At 44.3% G+C, this 17037-nt stretch overlaps 3 protein-coding genes across 6 annotated transcripts; all 3 read right to left on the reverse strand.

Moving 5' to 3' along the window:
- Nucleotides 1–383: 383 nt before the first annotated feature.
- On the reverse strand, nt 384–3871 carry LOC130530560 (uncharacterized). 2 transcript variants are annotated; one of them, XM_057041850.1, is made up of 8 exons: nt 3711–3871; nt 3267–3378; nt 2946–3046; nt 2010–2090; nt 1568–1715; nt 1422–1501; nt 1250–1343; nt 384–995 (listed from the first exon to the last, which is right to left on the reverse strand). In XM_057041850.1, the coding sequence occupies exons 2-8, from the start codon at nt 3376–3378 to the stop codon at nt 586–588; spliced, it is 1026 nt and encodes a 341-aa protein (XP_056897830.1). In that variant the 5' UTR covers nt 3711–3871; the 3' UTR covers nt 384–585. The 2 variants fall into 2 exon arrangements, with proteins under 2 accessions (XP_056897830.1, XP_056897831.1); XM_057041851.1 differs by having other exon boundaries at nt 3779–3853.
- Nucleotides 3872–4213: 342 nt separating this feature from the next.
- nsun5 (NOP2/Sun RNA methyltransferase 5) lies at nt 4214–6428 on the reverse strand. The gene is made up of 4 exons (XM_057041849.1): nt 5260–6428; nt 4965–5175; nt 4598–4762; nt 4214–4467 (listed from the first exon to the last, which is right to left on the reverse strand). The coding sequence occupies exons 1-4, from the start codon at nt 6182–6184 to the stop codon at nt 4275–4277; spliced, it is 1494 nt and encodes a 497-aa protein (XP_056897829.1). The 5' UTR covers nt 6185–6428; the 3' UTR covers nt 4214–4274.
- A 1098-nt stretch (nt 6429–7526) lies between these two features.
- Nucleotides 7527–16733, reverse strand: mybl2a (v-myb avian myeloblastosis viral oncogene homolog-like 2a). 3 transcript variants are annotated; one of them, XM_057041833.1, is made up of 13 exons: nt 16521–16733; nt 16230–16339; nt 11438–11540; nt 11013–11084; nt 10834–10926; nt 10538–10758; nt 10317–10434; nt 10118–10171; nt 9745–9980; nt 8959–9655; nt 8629–8871; nt 8323–8523; nt 7527–8181 (listed from the first exon to the last, which is right to left on the reverse strand). In XM_057041833.1, exons 1-13 carry the CDS (start codon nt 16716–16718, stop codon nt 7597–7599), a joined length of 2931 nt encoding a protein of 976 aa, XP_056897813.1. In that variant the 5' UTR covers nt 16719–16733; the 3' UTR covers nt 7527–7596. The 3 variants fall into 3 exon arrangements, with proteins under 3 accessions (XP_056897813.1, XP_056897815.1, XP_056897814.1); XM_057041835.1 differs by lacking the exons at nt 16230–16339; nt 16521–16733 and adding an exon at nt 12727–13219; XM_057041834.1 differs by lacking the exons at nt 16230–16339; nt 16521–16733 and adding an exon at nt 12297–12705.
- Nucleotides 16734–17037: the final 304 nt, after the last annotated feature.

Consider the following 17037-nt stretch of genomic DNA (forward strand, 5'->3'; position numbering starts at 1 on the left):
AAGCAGGCAGACAGGCAGACAGACAGACAGACAGGCAGACAGGGTCCCTCCCTTCCACCTCACTGATCCCCCACCCCCAAACGCAGGAACAATCCACCTCGGATTCTCGGACACAAAAGAATATCAAAGCACAGGACATGTGAGGAACACATTTCTTCAACAGGGACATTTAAGATCCCACCTTTACTGGGAGACGGATCGAGGGCTGACTTTTTTCTGAGAAATTACTTTATTTCAGCATTCAAAATTTTAACGTGCAGTTTCTCCTACTCTGGATGAGGCTGCACATTTGCATTGTGACATTGGCAACAGTCTTTCAAGACACTTAAATCTAAACAGCCTTATTTAATCTGTATTCAAACACAATAAAAATGCTCAGAAAACATGTTCCATCCCTTTAATACAACTATTCAGATGGATATTTGGTCAATTTCAATCATTTCAAACACTGAGACAAAAAAAGGGTGGAATTTGATAGACGTGGTGGCTGCTTGGTCCTCCCACAGCGTTCATCCTTGTCTCTCTTTACTCCGCCTCCTCGCCCCGCCTGTCACATCCCATCAGTCAACCGCCCCATCTGTCACTTTAGCTCCTGTACTCATCTCCACAGTCCCCAATGAGCGCTATGAGGTCCCTCGAGCGCCGCGTCACTGCCTCAATCGTGGCGTGATCCTCCGCCTGCAGCTTCAGGTCGGGGCTGCAGCTACGCAAGCTCTCGCTGATGTACTGCCCCGCCCCTGAGATACCAAACCGACAGCCCACGATGACCCCGCCCACTGCAGGGCGATCCAGCACATAGCGTGTTGCCACATTGGCTACTGAGCAGTCGTGCCTCTTAGCAACTGTCTCCAAGGAGACAAGAAGCTCCTGAAACAGGTTCCAGCCTCCCCAGGAGTCGACCATGTTCTTGTACTTTGAGAGCGAGGCGGTGTTAAGCTCCGCCCTCTGAGCAGGCTCCGCCTTCCCCAGATAACGCTCTGTCAACAACCCGCCAGCTACAGCCGGGCGGGAGTGGAAGACAGAGGAGGAGGAAGGAGTTAAAAAGGGTGAAAAAAGGAGGAAGCAGGAGAGACGACGTGTCGTCACGCGGACTGACTCCATCTTAGAGACCCACCATCTCACATCCTCCCGTTAGCATTTAAAAAAATGTTTTGATTACGTCAATAACCCTGAAGCTAAGATGGACTTTTTTTGTATGCATCCAACTCAAAAGACCAAAGCGTGATGACGTAATGACGCTGGATCTTACCCAGGGTGCCGTAGGTGAGAAGCTTAATGTCGTTGGCCAGACAGAACTGCTCCATCTTCGCAGCGGGACGCTGGTCAATGACAGAGTACTGGACCTGCAGGACACAGCCAGGACAGTAAAAACCACAGCGCTGCGAGAGTCTGCTGGTGCTGGGTGGAGGTGGAGGTGGTACCTGGTTGCTTGAGATACGGATGCCCCTGTTGGCGATCTCCTCCATCCGCTGAGTGTCAAAGTTAGTGAGTGAAAGTTCTCCTGCAGAGAAAACACGGCGGAAGCCTGAAGCCTAGAAAAAGAGTCACATCGCTGATGTTGACGTACGTATGAGCCCCTCCTGCTGCAGGTCAGCCAGGTGCCCCAGTGCGTCCAGGTATCTCTTGTCGGTGTAATCCCACCAGTGGAACTGAACACAGTCCAGACTGTCTACCTGCATGCGAGTCATGGAGCGTCGCAGCGCTGCCTCCACCCCCTAAACACACACACACACACAATCATCAGCCCGTGATGAGCAGGTGATCTCATCCCCAATGTCAAGACTCACACAAATAACCACATTAAAGACATGGCACACAGCCCAAACAATAAATTCTGTATGAGATTCCTCATTTTCAGGTCGGTCCTATGCAGTTAGCAGGACTATAATGGATCAGACTCAACACGTCAGGTCCCCGCTCATGGTTCAAAGAGCCACACTGGCCTCTGGTGGATGAAACCGCTCCCTGTTTATGTGCAGCACGCACGGCCGTCAGCTGGCGCTGCTCACCTTGCGGTCCATTGGTCCCGGACGCGGCACGAATTTGGTCAGAGCCTGCAGAGCTGGGATGTCCCCTCCAGACTGTTTGCACTTCAATTACAAAGCAGAGAAAACAGGTCTATTACATGAAACCTCCCATTATCCCACCTGCAGAGAAGCCAGTTGTGACACCATAAACTCTGCGACCAGAATCTTTTAATGGATTCCAGAGTGCGTGATGAGTCAATATTTGTGGCAAGTAGAAACACAAAACGAGAAAAGCTTGTTGGATGTGAAGAGCTCTCATCCTCCCTGAGCGTGTTATTCCAGGTGAGGAGAGCGGTCAATACCATTAGACTGTCAAAGCACATCAGTCACAAATACTCAGATCTGAAGCACTCTGTGTGTGTGTGTGTGTGTGTGTGTGTGTGTGTGTGTGTGTGTGTGTGTGTGTGTGTGTGTGTGTGTGTGTCTCAGTGGTGATCACAGACAGTAACAGCTGGACAGAAAATCAATAACCAGACAGGATTCATAAAGGAATCCTCATGTGAATCCCACAGCTAAGGAAGTAAGAAGGCATCGTAAATATGAAGTGTAGCACTCTGCATACGCTGGAAACAATCATACATTTACACGTGCTATTTTGTTGCGTGTCATAAGCTTCTATCATGAGTGTGAAATCAGCTTTCAAATTTTAGTAGAAGACGATGAAATACATGTTAATGATACCCGGTGTAGCTGTTGTCATTGAGACTATTGACTAAGTCTGCTGCTCCTGAACCCACTGACAACTTGATTGAACGGAGGGTCACATGAGGACGAGCAGTTTTTGTCCAGGTTCCTTTCTAAATCTGTTGCCAACAATTTGATTTTTGGAGCTCAATTTCAAATCAGCAAGATAATTGGACAAATAATTAACAAAGTTCATGTGTGTGTGTGTGTGTGTGTGTGTGTGTGTGTGTGTACCTGACTATTGAATAGTCCAAATATTTCCTCTGCAGGCCCATAAATGTCGGCCATGTCAAACGTGGTCAGACCAGCGTCCACATACGGCTTCATTTGTGCAACTGGAGGGACAAGTTATAGTTGTTTATTAAAGACTACAGAAGATGCAAACTACTAGTTTACTAACTAGTTAAAATATGCATCTGCTTTATTGTAGTTTATTGTCGGTAACGCTCTGTTACACAGTGCAGCCTTCCTCAAAATGTGATTAAAGCAAGAAAATCCACCTAAACCGTTCCCATCATAAAACATCACATTGTTTGGTCTCATCTCTCAGCATACCTGCAGCACTTTGATCCACCACTCCATGGCTCCCGGACACCTGCCACATCCCATTCAGCACCCGGCAGATCTCCAGACCTCCAGACAGTCTGACCTTGGGCACTGGCGGCATCTGACCATCAGAACCAGGGAGAGAAGCAGCCGTTTATTTTGTTATTTTAGAAAAGTTGTGGGTTTGTTTGGGGTTTTTTAATCCATATTTAATCCATATTGGAGGAAACCTTTTCCAACTTCTCAGGTTCGTCTTATTAGCAGCCAGCTTTTAAAAATGAAGCATGTGTGAAACATTTTCTCTCGACTAACGAGTCGTAGTTTGTCCTTTGTCCACCTCATGTAGTTCACTTTGAGACTGATCTTTATCTTCCAATGCAGTCGTACTGTCACAATTATGACAACTTAGTTTCTTCTCATACACCAACAACACTAAAGTGGTAATAAACTTACCTTATGGTTACTTATATACTGTCGGTCTCTTGTCAAGCTGTGTAAACATCAGTTCCGTCCACACTTACAAAAGCAGATTTGTCCTCTTACAAAAGCGAGTTTGTCAACAAACTGCCTCGATCGTAACCGGAAATGAACGTGCAGCTGATTCCTCCTTTACTGCCCCCTAGTGGACGCAAGCAGGAGTGTAACAGCTTCACTCAGAAAATCTCGTTTGAAAAGAATAAATTTTACTCAAAGCGCTCTGACATCGATTCATTCATTTCTTGCCCAAGCTTACTTTCGAAATGTAAGCATTTATTCTTTGTTTTCTTTACTTTTTGTTACTCTACATGGGGGAGCTGCTGCTTCTCTATCAATTTTCCCTGCATACTTTGATCAAAATCTTACTCCTCGTTGGTGGTGTGGTCCTTGTTAGTGAGGAACATCCATGCTGGTCACCAGGGGAATGACATAAATATATAAAAGGCAACAGGCAACAATGAGGAACAGAGATGAGGTAAAAATTGAAAATTAATCTTTACTTGACAGTTACATTCTCCACATGACCTGTTGAACTCCCCATCACTCCACAGTTGCTTCCTTCATCTTCTTCTTATTTCTCTTCCTCCTCTTCTTCTTCTTTGCAGGTGTGCTCTCAGCTTCTTCTGCAGCGGGTATCGGTGTCTTATCGATCTCTGAAGTTTCGGTCTCTTCTGAGTCTGCAGGTCTCTTCTTACACCTGGAAGGTTGGCTGTGTGGCGCTGCCTCTACACTACTGTAACAGAGTTAAGGGCAATGTTCAAACATCTAAACTAGCTTCTACAGACATATAAAACATATAAAGTGAAATAATGGTGAGTAAATTGTGCATCAATGTGAATGAATAGGACTTTAATAACTATTACCTTTTCTGAACCACTGGCTTCTCAACTTTAGTTCCAGCATTATTGTGTTTCTCAAACAAAGCTACAAAGAACCCCTGTGTCCGTGTTTTCTGGGTACTGGCACGCAAGCACTGAGTGAGTGGTTCCAGGCCACGTTCTGGCCACCGAGGGAGCAAAGAAACCAACCTGGAGACATATAGATGAATTTATCAAGTCCCATTAGTCCCAGTCCCTTTATACCACAAGTACATATTCATGGGCTCTCAGCTGAACTTCAAGAATTCAAATTAATTGTCCAGATATTGGATGAAAATGATCAAAAGTACCCAGGTTTCACAAATATTTGCACTCAGTAATCTTTCGCTAATCAAAGACCAATCGTTCGTACCTGAAACCTGGATTCTGCTTTAAACAAGCTGCAACAACTTCTTCATTTTCCTGCCTGTGAATGGAGCAGGTGGAGTAAACCAGGCGCTTCAGGCGAGGGAAGCTGAGCCCATGGTTGAGACATTTCAACTGGAAGGAGGCCAGAGAGGCCAGACGGGCTTCAACCCTCTCCTGATTATCAGAGGAGTCGTCGTGTTGAAGACACACCATACCTGAGTGCCACAGACAACCGTAATTATATTTCAACATTTTTTGTTGACAGGTTTTGTTTTTAAAAAAAATTAAAACCAACTCACCCGAGCCACTGCAAGATGGATCCAGCAGCATGTACTCCACATCTTTATACTGTGGGTCTTCGGGGTCTACCTTCAGGAAATCCTGGTTGGCCAGCTGCTGACAGGTGACCCCAGCTCGGAGCAGGAGTGTCGACATGGTCGTCAGCCTCTTAGCATCCAGGTCAAAGGCGAACAGCCTGCCTTTGTTCTTCATGATTGCTGCTAGGTGGCTGGATTTGTTGCCAGGGGCAGCACAGGCATCGATTACATGGCTACCTGGTGGTGGATTGAGGAGATATGCTGGGAGACAACTGGCTTTGTCCTGCAAAATAATGTGGCCAGCCTTGTACAAGAAGTGATCATGGAAGTCAGTTTTAGGAGAGAATACCAGCAGCTCTTGAAGGTGCATGTCTCTTAAAAATTCCTTCTCCTTTAAGGTCAGGTCATCTATCCTGGAAGCCTGTCCAAGGTAGGTTAAGCCATCTCTCTTCAGGTAGTCCACAACATCGTCCACGGTGGTCTTCACGGTGTTGACGCGCACATATCTGGGTAGTTGGTCTGCGACGAGCTGCTTCAGGTTTTTCGGGAGCAGGTCTTCGTTTTTGCTGACCTTCTGTTTAACTTTCATGCGGGCCAGCACCGACTGCAACCTGGCGCGATGTTTCATGATCGCCGCCTTCCACGACCCGCCGCACTTCAGTCCCTGGCCCATTAGAAGATCATAAACCAGAACCTTTGCCAGCGGCATTCTCAGTTTGGTCTGTTTGAGAAGTTTTGTGGACTCGATGATCTCCTCCAGGATGGATGAAAACTTCTGGGTCTCACAAACTAGTGCAAACAATTGTTTTATGTTTGCAAATTTACTGTCGTACACCAGGGTTTTCAGAGCAGCCTGTTTCCTCTCGGCTTTCTCCAGAATCTCAGCGGCTTTCATGTACAGAGCCATGTTGAAAGCTAAGTTTAGCTAACCTTAGCTAAATAGTCTGATTACTTATTAATCTCTGGTTGTTTGGCCGCCGACAACTGACCTTAAACGCGTCCTCCTCCGAACATAACTCCCCCCTCCCTTTATCTTCTCAAGTTATAAAATAAATTTGGTTCTCCCATGAAGCTTTTACAAATCAAGTCTTATATTTAGTTTTCTATTATACACATGGCGAAGGACAAGCCGGAACCGGAAGCACACGTACACGTGCCGCTTTTCTTGTGACGCAGGAAGTAACTTCAGCCAATCACCGCGGTGACCTGGAAAAGGACTTTAAACAGGAGACAAATTGAAAGTGTTGAGTCAAAAACTAGAAAAGCACAGACCTCTGCCGAGTACCGATAAAGAATCCTTCAAAAATCCCAGGATCCAGAGACAATATATATTTTATACACTCACCTGCCATTTTATTAGCAAAAGGCCGGGGCCCCTTTTACCTTGAGAGTTGCCTTAATTCTTCATGAGATACTTTCCACAAGGTCCTGAAAACATTCCGCAGGGATTTTGGTCCATATTGACGTAATGGCATTACCCCTTGCTATAGAATTGTTGGCTGCGCATCTATTATCTCCCATTTCCACATTATGACACTGTGGTGATAAAGGGATGGATGTGGTCAGGAACAAAACTCAGGAAAGCTGCCATGTTTAAATGACATTCAAGTGGTAGTAAGAGGGCCAAAGTGTGCCAAGAAAATGTCCCCCACACAATTACACCAGCAGCACCAGTCTGAACTGTTGGATGGATCCATGTTGTCATGTTGTTTACACCAAATTCTGACCATCTATTAAAGGAGTTTTTCCATTGCCACTGTTGCATTTTGGGGGTCAGGCCCTTGATCCTTGGAGGATGAATATCACCATGATTTAATCATGTTTCTTGTCCCATTGTTGTCATTTTCTGAAAGTTTTATCAAAATCCCTACATACATTTTCAAGTTCTTTTGCCCACAGTCAGATAAATGGCAGCAGTAACATAACATTAGGAAAAGGGACCAATGTAAGATTCTCCTCAGTGGAAGAGACGTGCAAATCCTGCATCGAGCAGCCTGGGAGTCCATAAGGTGTGTTTTTGAAAACACACCTTGTCAGTCTGAAACCTCCGGCTCCACCCAGGATCTGTGGAGCTCAGAGTGATCTTTGGAATCTTAGAAACAATGAGGCAGATTCTTTGGTCTATCCTTGTCCAGATCTGAGTCTTGCTACAGCTCTGAGTTTTTCTGGTTAATTTGGGAAAATTTCTTAAATTCTGGGTTCTAATTTATTTTAATTAGGGCAGGGTCAAGTTAAGACATAAACAACTATTTGAATGCTTATTGTTTAATGAAATAAGACAAATATAAAAAGTGAATTTTTCCAATGACCCAAACGTCGTTAGAGACACCAGTGTTTAGTGGCTCCACTGGACTTTCTAACAACTTTTGTCTTAAAAGAGTTTTTGTATAAAAGTAGTCTCTCTGTCGTATGAGGTGGGAGATGGTTCCTTTTGGCTCTTACAATACATGCTGCCATTGGATAGAGCCGGTCGAAGCCCCCTGAAGTGGTGGGCACAGCGAGGAGCTTCTTGGAGAGTCTTTGGAGCTGAGGAAATCGAATAGCAGATTTCCAGTATGACAGACTGGAGTTGCCTTCTACCAAAGGTTCTGATAAATACACGTCAAGTTCAGACATCTTCACTGCCTTTGCTGGCGGCTGGAGGAAGTTAAAGATGGACTTGCGCTTGAGATCGTCGCCTTCAGCCATTTCATCCGAGCTGTCAACAGAGGCCTCAACCAATCCATCGGTGCGTTTTTCCTCTTGAACATCTCCTTCCTCTTTAGCCACCTGGTCTTCACCTGCTTCTTCAGGAGCAGCGGAGGCTACTGGGGATCCTAATCTGGCTTCAACAATCGTGCGGGCCTGACACTTTGATGGGGGCATCAAGAACTCCTTGTGCTCTTCCAGTTTGTCAGAAAATGGCTAAAGAAACACACAAGCAAAAGAGGATGGATGAGTGTAATATCACGTTGCTTCCCGCAGTTTTAATAAAGTACCATAAAGTGCAGCACACTCTAGGAAGATGCCTAACCCAAAGGTTATGCTCCTGAACTATTTCAGTACCTGGAGTTTGATCCTGGGATCAAGAACAGTAGCGACGATCATTTCATTTTGATGAATCAGGTGCCGAAAATGTGAGCAGAGGCCTGTGCGCAACGCCCTGTTGAAGTGGGCGTAGTTGGTGTCAAGGGTTTCCAACGTCTTATCCAGTCCAATGAGAGATGGTATGATGTAAGAAACCGTCACGCCGTTTCTTTGTAGCACCTTAGTCAGATGACAGAAACAGACCTGGTGATAGTCATCAATTTACATTGTACCTACCATGGAACATTTAAAAGGGACTCATCCTCTTTATCCTTTCTCTCTCACCTGTATAGCTTCACAAAAAGGTTCAAGGTGAGCCAGAATGTCAAGCACTTGCTCCCTTTTGACCATGATCAGGGGTGGAGCACTGGCTGCATCGCTGGCTTCTATTCGAGCCTGAGCCAGAACGCTCATGACTTTACTCCAAGCAGACTCCTGCACCATACGGCGTAAAGAAATCATCATGGAGTTCCACCGATGACCGCTGGAGGAGGGGCACAGGGACACGTTGCACTCTCTGAACAAAATCTAATGAAAACCACACACACCAAAAATGATCCAAGGGGAAACTGCTGAAGAAGGATATGTTGAAAAATTCAGATCTCTTCTTTTTACCTCGCTCCAGTAGCCGCTGCTCCTGAAGAAAGCCACCACATTTTGGACCTGCAAGAGCAAGTTTTCTACAACCCTGGAATTCTTCAGCGCCTCTTTAATCACAAGCTGCAATATGGCAGCCACACAGGTGGTCTTAGTCCCTATCTGCAGCTCAGAAAAGAGGGAATCTGTTTCGGAAATCTGGTCCGAGACAAATGCCACCATCTCATCAGCGTCTGGGTCCCCTCTGTTCGATGAACACGTGACCTTGTAGTTGCAGAACAAGCTGTTCTTGGCCAGAGTTTCTTTGGCCTGGTTGGTGAGGACGACTCCAATGTTGTTTGGGAAGATGCCATAGCTCAGGAGCACCGCCTCCAGCTCTCTGGCCACAGCTGTGCGGAGGTCTTCGCGACCGAGGTGTCGGAAGGCCACGGTGGGACGGCGTACCTGCCAGGACTCGTTGACAAAGTGGAGGCACACGACAAGGATGGGATCCTCCACCGGGTTCGAGTTATTTCCCACCCAGAGGTCTAAGGTGACGTGAATGGCATTCTCCCCGTCTCTAGCAAGTCTGGCTTTAAGGTCCCGGATGAGCTGAGGTTTGATGGCTCTCTCCACCTCATCATAGAGCTGCAGGCCTAGAGCACGCTGCGAGAGCTTGCTGTATTCCGGGCTGATGGTATTCATGAAGGACCTGAAGCCTGTTCCTTCAACAAAACTGTGGGGAACAAGAAAGTATTTGTGTTAAAACATAGTCAAAGGAATCCCAAACCAAAGGTGCTCCACAACAGCCAAATGCACTCCAACCTTAGTGGCAGCATGTCTTCAGCAATCATCTTCAACGCTGCTTCCGCAAACCTTTTCTGGTCAACTGGTGCAGCTACCGGAGCAGCACCTGAGCTGGAGTTTGGACTGGAACTCAAACTGGTGGGCAATGGGGGACTGGCAGTGGAGATTTCTCCCCGGGATGCTGCATGCTGTGGTGCATGATCCACCCTTTCCTGCTTAACTTCCACAACTTTCTTTTTATTCACAGACTTAAACTGCAAGAGAAGAAGAGTGAAACTAAGTTAGATCCCAGTGGAACGCTGCAGAGGCAAAACAAATGAAACATTTTTGAATGTTCTGAAATGCATCATTTAAATGATGCAACAATTAAAGTAACTGTGAGCACACCTACCACTTTAGGAGTTACTGGCCCAGTGTCTAATACAACATCACACTTGAAGTCTACCTGCAGTACGACAAATAACGCAGCGTCATGGCAACGGAAATTAAACGCAGTGAAGCTTTGACAACCACAACAAAAGAGAGAAAGACGGCACTGACTAAAACAACACATCATCCATTTCAAAAGCTTTCCTGAAAAGATACTCTACCTCTTCTTTCACAAACTGTTGAATATCAAGAGAAATGCTGTCAGCTTCATCCCTGTAAAATCCCATTTGGGCTCTTTTCTTAATGGTTTTCCAGTGATTTTTCACAGACACATCAGATCTAGAAGAATAAAAAAAATTCATCTCCACAGCACTTATTTCCTTAACCAACTAGAGCAACTCTCTGTCCATCAGCTAATATTTTTATTTACTTATCGGCCTACCTTCCTGGAATCAGCTTTGCGATCTCAGTCCACCTATTTCCAAGAACTAAGTGGGCTTTATAAACAATGAGTTCCTCTTCTGTGGTCCAGGCGCTTTTTTTAATCTGTGGATCGAGGTGGTTTTGCCACCGCTCGCGACACTGCTTTGCAGTCCGCCGGATCATGTGCTTGGAAATCAGAGGCCAGTTTATTGTGCCATATTTGGTTACCAGCTCTGCTATCTGTCAAAACAAACACCCTGGTAAATGTGGGATTGGACACATTCTTCTCAGATATTCAAAGGCATTTTTTCCCACCTTTTCATCTTCGTCTTTGGTCCAGTAGGATTTCGAAGCAGTGGGATCCAGGTGCATATTCCATCGTTGCATACACTGCACTTCCGTCCGCCCCTTTCATGAAACAGACAACAGATTTCAACCTTAAAGGATCAACCTAAAAACCTTGCTACAATCTCTTTAGCCTTTCTCATACTCACAGGTAAAAGACTGGCAATGGTTTTCCAATCAGATTTCCCAAAGTTGTTAGTAAGGATTTTAAGGTTTTCATCCTGCAAACAAAAAAGATGGGCAGGATTTCCAGAGTGTCCAGCAGCTGGTTAAAGTGAAGATTGCTGATTTTGCTGGTAGGAAATCAGTGATTATCTAGAAACTTTTGTTATAATTCCTTCAGAGCCAATTCACTTTGCTGCTTGACCTAGTTTTTTCTCCATTTAGCGGCAGTCCTTTTGGCAGAAATGTTTTAATTTGCTTGAAATTGACTCTAGAATGCGAACTACAGTTCATCCCTCCAGGGGTGCAGGGCCTATAAAAATAACTACATGAAATGATACAAACATAAGTGATTAGTGTGCTAGTGTATGGACAGAGTACAGCCTGTTGCTGTAAGGAATGTTTTACTTACCTCTTCCTCAGTCCATTTAACTTCACAACTTGTTCCATCTTTCTTCTGTATTGTATCTGAGTCAGACTCAGTGCCAATAATACTATCTTTCTCTGTTTCCATACTATGAACACAAAGAAAGAGTTCTTTAAAACAAAAGATTATTATGACAGGGATAAAGCATCCATGACATACAATTTTACGCTGACTGTGATGCGATTGAAGCAGAATTTATGTGTACAGCAATCTTTACATTTTTATTACATTCAACATTATAGAAGGCATTGACTGTATTCTACATTTATGATAATGTATGAACTGTAGTTTTGGATTAAACACAATAATGGGGGGGCAGTTTTCAGGACAACCGTCTGTGAATACTGTGGTGACCAAACATTATTTCAGTTTACAATGAAAATTCAAGGGAGCCAACAATAATAAGACAATTATTCATGATTGTGACGCCTGCATGTGGTTTTAAAGACACCATATATTCTTGCATTGGGAAGATTACCGCAATAAAGCCCGTCAACCTATAACAGCAACTTTAAAGCACAAAATTGCCAAACAGGTCGTGTATCTTTCAGCAACTAAAATATTCACCAAACTTTAGTCGTTCTTATGTAAAACTACCAAACTCCGTGCAGTCTAGTCCCCAAATCGCAGCAACCACAGATGTTGTGATGCAACGATCCAGCTCACATTTCCACCATAGACACAGTGAATAGCTACGTGGCTAACACTAGCTGCAGTAAACGCAAATCCCGACATTAATAAAAGGTTACTTGTTCCGTTAGGCACATCTCCCACTGTGTCTTTGCGCAAATGATTAATATATAAGAATCGAAACTAGTAAAACTAGCGGTAACAAGCGCGTTACCTTTCACTCTTATTTGCCTGCAGCTTCAACCTAGTAAACTTGGTTCGCAGTTCTCGTGCACACGTTGCGAACACGCTGTGCATTCATAAAGTAATCCGCCCCTAGTGGCGCATTGTCGCAAGTGCAATAACTCGTCGTCCGTGTGGTCATTTCGAGCTACGCGAGTGTTGGGTCCGTCTGTACCGCACAACAACAACTGGACGCACCAGGCTGTGACCTGGATACGTGTTTCAGCCATGAGATAATTCTTTCAATTGACTTTCTAACTCCCTTCAACACACATCACGGCACAGCTATTTGTTTTGCCGATGTAACGAAGGAAACTACGTTTAAATACTCCGCCCCGTGGCATAATTGTTGTTGTTTATAACGCAAACGTGGTTTATGTCAGGATAACAAGTGTGGATCTCTTCCGTGTTTCTCCACTTACCCGCGCGACTTTCTTCTTCTGTGGTGCGCAGAACGGTGGGCTAGCCGCTGCTGCTATCTCAAGTGGCTAATTGTAAGCTAAGAGTGACTATTTTATAGGGAGATGAAATAGCTCCGTAAACACACGAGGAATCATCTTTCAAATGGTTAGCCGACTCGCTGAGATGTTAAAAGAACTCGTCGCATTTGAACACTAACAATAGCCAATAGAGCAAATCATCTATGTTCAAAACAGTACAGGTATACAGCTAATGCTGAAGATGTTGTTCCCGGAACAAACACGAGGAAGCGCTGTTATATATTAAAGTGCGGAGGGACACGGACAAGTCTGCAAGCAACAGTTTCCTTTCTAGAAATTAATAATTATACGTTTAAAAACCCCAAATCTACTAGAAACTAGTGAACCAGTGTTTTTCCACTGAGAGAAACCCGATTTCTGGTCACATTATGTTAACTAAGCTTATTAAATATTTTATTTCCGCATTACCAATGTTCTAGTTACGGACTGCCTCTCAGCCTCATCACTTGTGATGTTCATTTTGACCACTACGCGGCGCTCTAACCTAATCTAAGTGGCTGGTCAAGGTCGGTCTGACGGTCCCCGAGATAGTTTGCGTCCTATGGGCGACCTTAATTGACATTAACCGGCATGAATTAAATAGACTTTAAACATTCCGAAAACTAGAGTCTGGACTGTACACTGGGTAAAGCAGTTTTTAAAATCTTGCTTTAATCTTTATTCTATTCACCGTCTGCTCCAGCAGATGGCGCCCCAGGTAGCCGCCAATGCCAAGAGCGAGTCGTGTTGTCTGTTGGTTTAAAAGTTTCATTTGTCTTGTTGTCACCACCAGGCTGGCAGTAATCCGGACACATGGTGTCGATTCAGTAAGAGAGGTTTGCAGAGTTTAAGTATAAAGTCTGCGCAATAAGAGGTCCGATGCCAAAAAGACTTTGAGCACTTGCTCACCACAGTTTGCACTTTGATTCCGGAAAGTTACGTAATACGCTGCAGATGTCGGTAAATTTACAATATAAATCGTTAATGAATACTGGTGATTCTTTATAAACGAGCATATTTATGAATGCACATATACTGCAAGTACACTTTGCCCCTATTGTGATTTAAGCCCAAATAGTACACATATATGTGCACATGCATTAATATCAATGTTTCTTCATGTCCTGTTGCCATGTTTGTTTTGGTGCCTGTTTGAGTGTCAGACTGTTTCCACATCAGCAGAATGGATGCAGTTTAGTGTAAAAAAGAAATAAACACACTGCACAATCTGGACATCTTTGCTGAGCAGCAATAACATACAGGCCAGATTGGATCGAGTTCATGTGAGACGGCGGTTTAAGAGACGTGACCAGGACCGAGGGGACCCTCGATGAGTCTGCAACAGCAGCAAAGCTGACAGCTCTCGCCCCCTCCCAGAGGTATTTACAATCAAACTATTACAACTGCCCGCAAATATCTGGTGGTTGATGCCAGTAGTTGGTGTTTTCACCTCGTCGGAGCTGAAGGACACAGCAAGAGGCGCAAAACCTGAATTAGTTGGAAAAACGTTAGGTTGGTTGGACAGAGAGAGGGTAAAGAAGGTGGGAACGCTGTGAATTACTGTCAGGGAGATGCCACTGGATCCTTTATGCATAACTTACAGGAGGGTCTGGGCCCAACAGATATCTGGAGAGTCACTAATCCACATTTACAGACTTCTTTCTTATTTTTCATTCACTTATAGTCCCAGATTGTAATATAAGGGTCAGAGCAATATGAGACCCTGCATCAGTGGAACCACAAGAACATGGTCAGAAGATGGAGAATCAACACAGGCTTGTTACAGGATGAACAATTGTCGCAAATGTTGGGGGAATACAAGAATATTTTTAGAGTTAAATACAGGAATAATAGGGATTATCCGTAGTTGGTGGTGCTCTTAAAGCATCATTCATCAGAGGAACCTTTTTAGCCTACAGTTAATGGGGAACAAGGAAAATAAAGAGAAAATGCAATCGCTAGAAAAGAAAAGAATTAACCTAGAGACAATTTTAGCAGAACAATTAAAATGAGGAAAAGTTTTGGGAAATTTGTCAGCTAAAATGTTAATTATTATGGCTTAAAACTATTTGTTCTCAAAACAAGAGAGAAGACGGGACGCTGATTAGCAACTAGCATGATTGTTAAAGGCTCAGGATGCAAACAACACTACTCAGCAGAATTCTATAAAAACTATGGAGCTGTGCTCTGCCACAGTGCCCGGTGCTGACAGAAAACTTCCACGAAGAATTTTAATACAGTTCACTTGCAGACAGCTATAATGAAGCCATTATATCACTAATACCAAAAGAAGACAAAGATTTAACAGTCCCAGCGAATTAGACCTGTAAGTCTAATTAACTGTAATTGTAAAATATTTCTAAGACGGAGCCTGGACAAAAGCTCAAGTGGGATTCAGAAAGAACAGACAGTTGTTGACTGGTAATATAATATATCTACTGTCGATTAATAAAACTAACCCACACCCTGTAGCAGCAATATCCCTAGACGACCAAAACACAATTTTGCTCGCAATATTTCTTCAGCCTCTAGCTGTAATGGTGAAAGAGTCAGGAAGGTGGGGGGGTTACTGGAGCAGGCAGGTGGCAGAGTCCATTCCTCTATGCAGGTGATATTATGGGGACTTTCAAAAGACATTCAGCTCCGTCTTCAACAGTGCTCATTTATATGAACAAATCTAGGTAACCTGGATGATAGCACTGGGAGAGACAAACAAGACGCATCCCTTATTGTTTGGTCCAAAGGCACCTTTTAATTTTTTCAAAAGATTTTAGACTAAAAAAATGATATTTCTTCAATAGCTTTCACATCATGTGACCGTAGGGCCCCAAACCTCAAGTAAAATATTCTATTAATAGACACACAAGACACGTGACTTAATAGTCCCTTTGAAGAAAACAGATTTTTTAACAGTCATAAAAATCAAGATTAATTCAATAGCTTCCATGTGGGCGAGTGTACAAGTAATGGGGGGGGGTCTATTTTGTTTATTTTGAATACATTTATTGCTACCCCTAAAAGAGACATTAGCATGCTAATATAGCAATAAAATGAAATGTTACACACTGTCTTTGTCCCAACAGTCATTACCATCAGGTGGTTTATTGTGATGGACGGGTTGTCATGGCAACAGCAATGTCACCAGAAGACATGGACGTTGCCCCAGAATCCAACTACATGTGTTTTTAAGACAAAGTGGTTGGACCGAGTGTAATCCAAACACCATTAGATTTCCTCTGCACCACCAGGAGCTGTTTCTGCTCAGAGCTCCGACTTGACTGATGTTGTGGATAATAGAAGTAGCTCTCTGGAACACACGTGGACCATAATATCCAACATAAAACCCACTTCAGCGCTGCATGAAGGGGGCTTCGAAATCGTAGCGAAGGCTCGCCGTTCACATTGCTCATAGACTCGTTTGTCTGGTATACATTTGCACAACAGACCTTTTCGTCGGAGGGGTTCGGCAGCCTCCAGGATGCTCCCTGTGGTCCGGAACCGGGACAGCTGCTACTGGATTGGGAAACTCTGGCGTCGGTCGCCCATTCACAAAATGCTGAGAGAAAGCACCGTGTAAGACAGGTCTCTGCTTAGCAACCAGCGGTACTAGTGTTTATCTGCCATATTAATTTAGCCTCAAATGGTGCACAACTATATAACTCTATGTAAAAACTTTAGCGTCTTTTTAAATAATTCTCTACTTGTTTCCTGTGTGCTAGTTAGCGTTAGCGTCTTACCTTGGAACAAACATGGTAGTTTTTAGTGATCTTGGATGGATTCAGCTGCGAGTTAGATCTCCCGCAGTGTTTAATCCATATTTGACATCTCTCCAGTTGTGTTTTTGGTTTAGGGAAGGCGAAAAATACAACATCACCCAAACGTTCTGGATATCTTTCATCGGACTTACAATTAGCGTACACGCAACGCCGGGGCATTTTGCTCCAGAACGGAAAGCTTGCCAGGCGCTCTCAGCATGGTTACCGTTGCTAACATATGATTGGTCAGTGGCGCGTCTAGGGCGAGATAATTTTCTAAGTCCCGCCCTAGAGCTGCCACTGACCAATCATGTGTTGCTAGTGCTGACACATGATTGGTCAGTGGCGGTTCTAGGGCGGGACTTAGTGCGGGATCGCTGGCTCTGTGGAAGCTTCAAATATGAAAATGCTACTGAGCCCGGACAAAGTAAAGTCTAATGGTGGAGTTTGAGAGAACAGGTGAGAGGAGTAAACCACCTAAACATATGAAAGAACGATA

This window comes from Takifugu flavidus, chromosome 8 (genome assembly GCF_003711565.1).
Source record: "Takifugu flavidus isolate HTHZ2018 chromosome 8, ASM371156v2, whole genome shotgun sequence".
NCBI lineage: Eukaryota > Metazoa > Chordata > Actinopteri > Tetraodontiformes > Tetraodontidae > Takifugu > Takifugu flavidus.

Excerpts from the sequence above, each read along its gene's own strand:
- LOC130530560 (XM_057041850.1), bottom strand. The coding sequence starts at position 3,378 with ATGCCGCCAGTGCCCAAGGTCAGACTGTCTGGAGGTCTGGAGATCTGC. Across the intron at positions 2,091-2,945 it reads TTGGACTATTCAATAGTCAG|TGCAAACAGTCTGGAGGGGA; the intron begins GTACACACACAC and ends TTGTAATTGAAG. Across the intron at positions 996-1,249 it reads TCTCACCTACGGCACCCTGG|CTGGCGGGTTGTTGACAGAG; the intron begins GTAAGATCCAGC and ends GCCCGGCTGTAG.
- nsun5 (XM_057041849.1), bottom strand. The coding sequence starts at position 6,184 with ATGGCTCTGTACATGAAAGCCGCTGAGATTCTGGAGAAAGCCGAGAGG. Across the intron at positions 4,763-4,964 it reads AAGCAGAATCCAGGTTTCAG|GTTGGTTTCTTTGCTCCCTC; the intron begins GTACGAACGATT and ends ATATGTCTCCAG. Across the intron at positions 4,468-4,597 it reads AAGCCAGTGGTTCAGAAAAG|TAGTGTAGAGGCAGCGCCAC; the intron begins GTAATAGTTATT and ends ACTCTGTTACAG.
- mybl2a (XM_057041833.1), bottom strand. The coding sequence starts at position 16,718 with ATGCCCCGGCGTTGCGTGTACGCTAATTGTAAGTCCGATGAAAGATAT. Across the intron at positions 16,340-16,520 it reads ACTACCATGTTTGTTCCAAG|CATTTTGTGAATGGGCGACC; the intron begins GTAAGACGCTAA and ends GCTTTCTCTCAG. Across the intron at positions 10,759-10,833 it reads CCAAAGACGAAGATGAAAAG|ATAGCAGAGCTGGTAACCAA; the intron begins GTGGGAAAAAAT and ends TTGTTTTGACAG.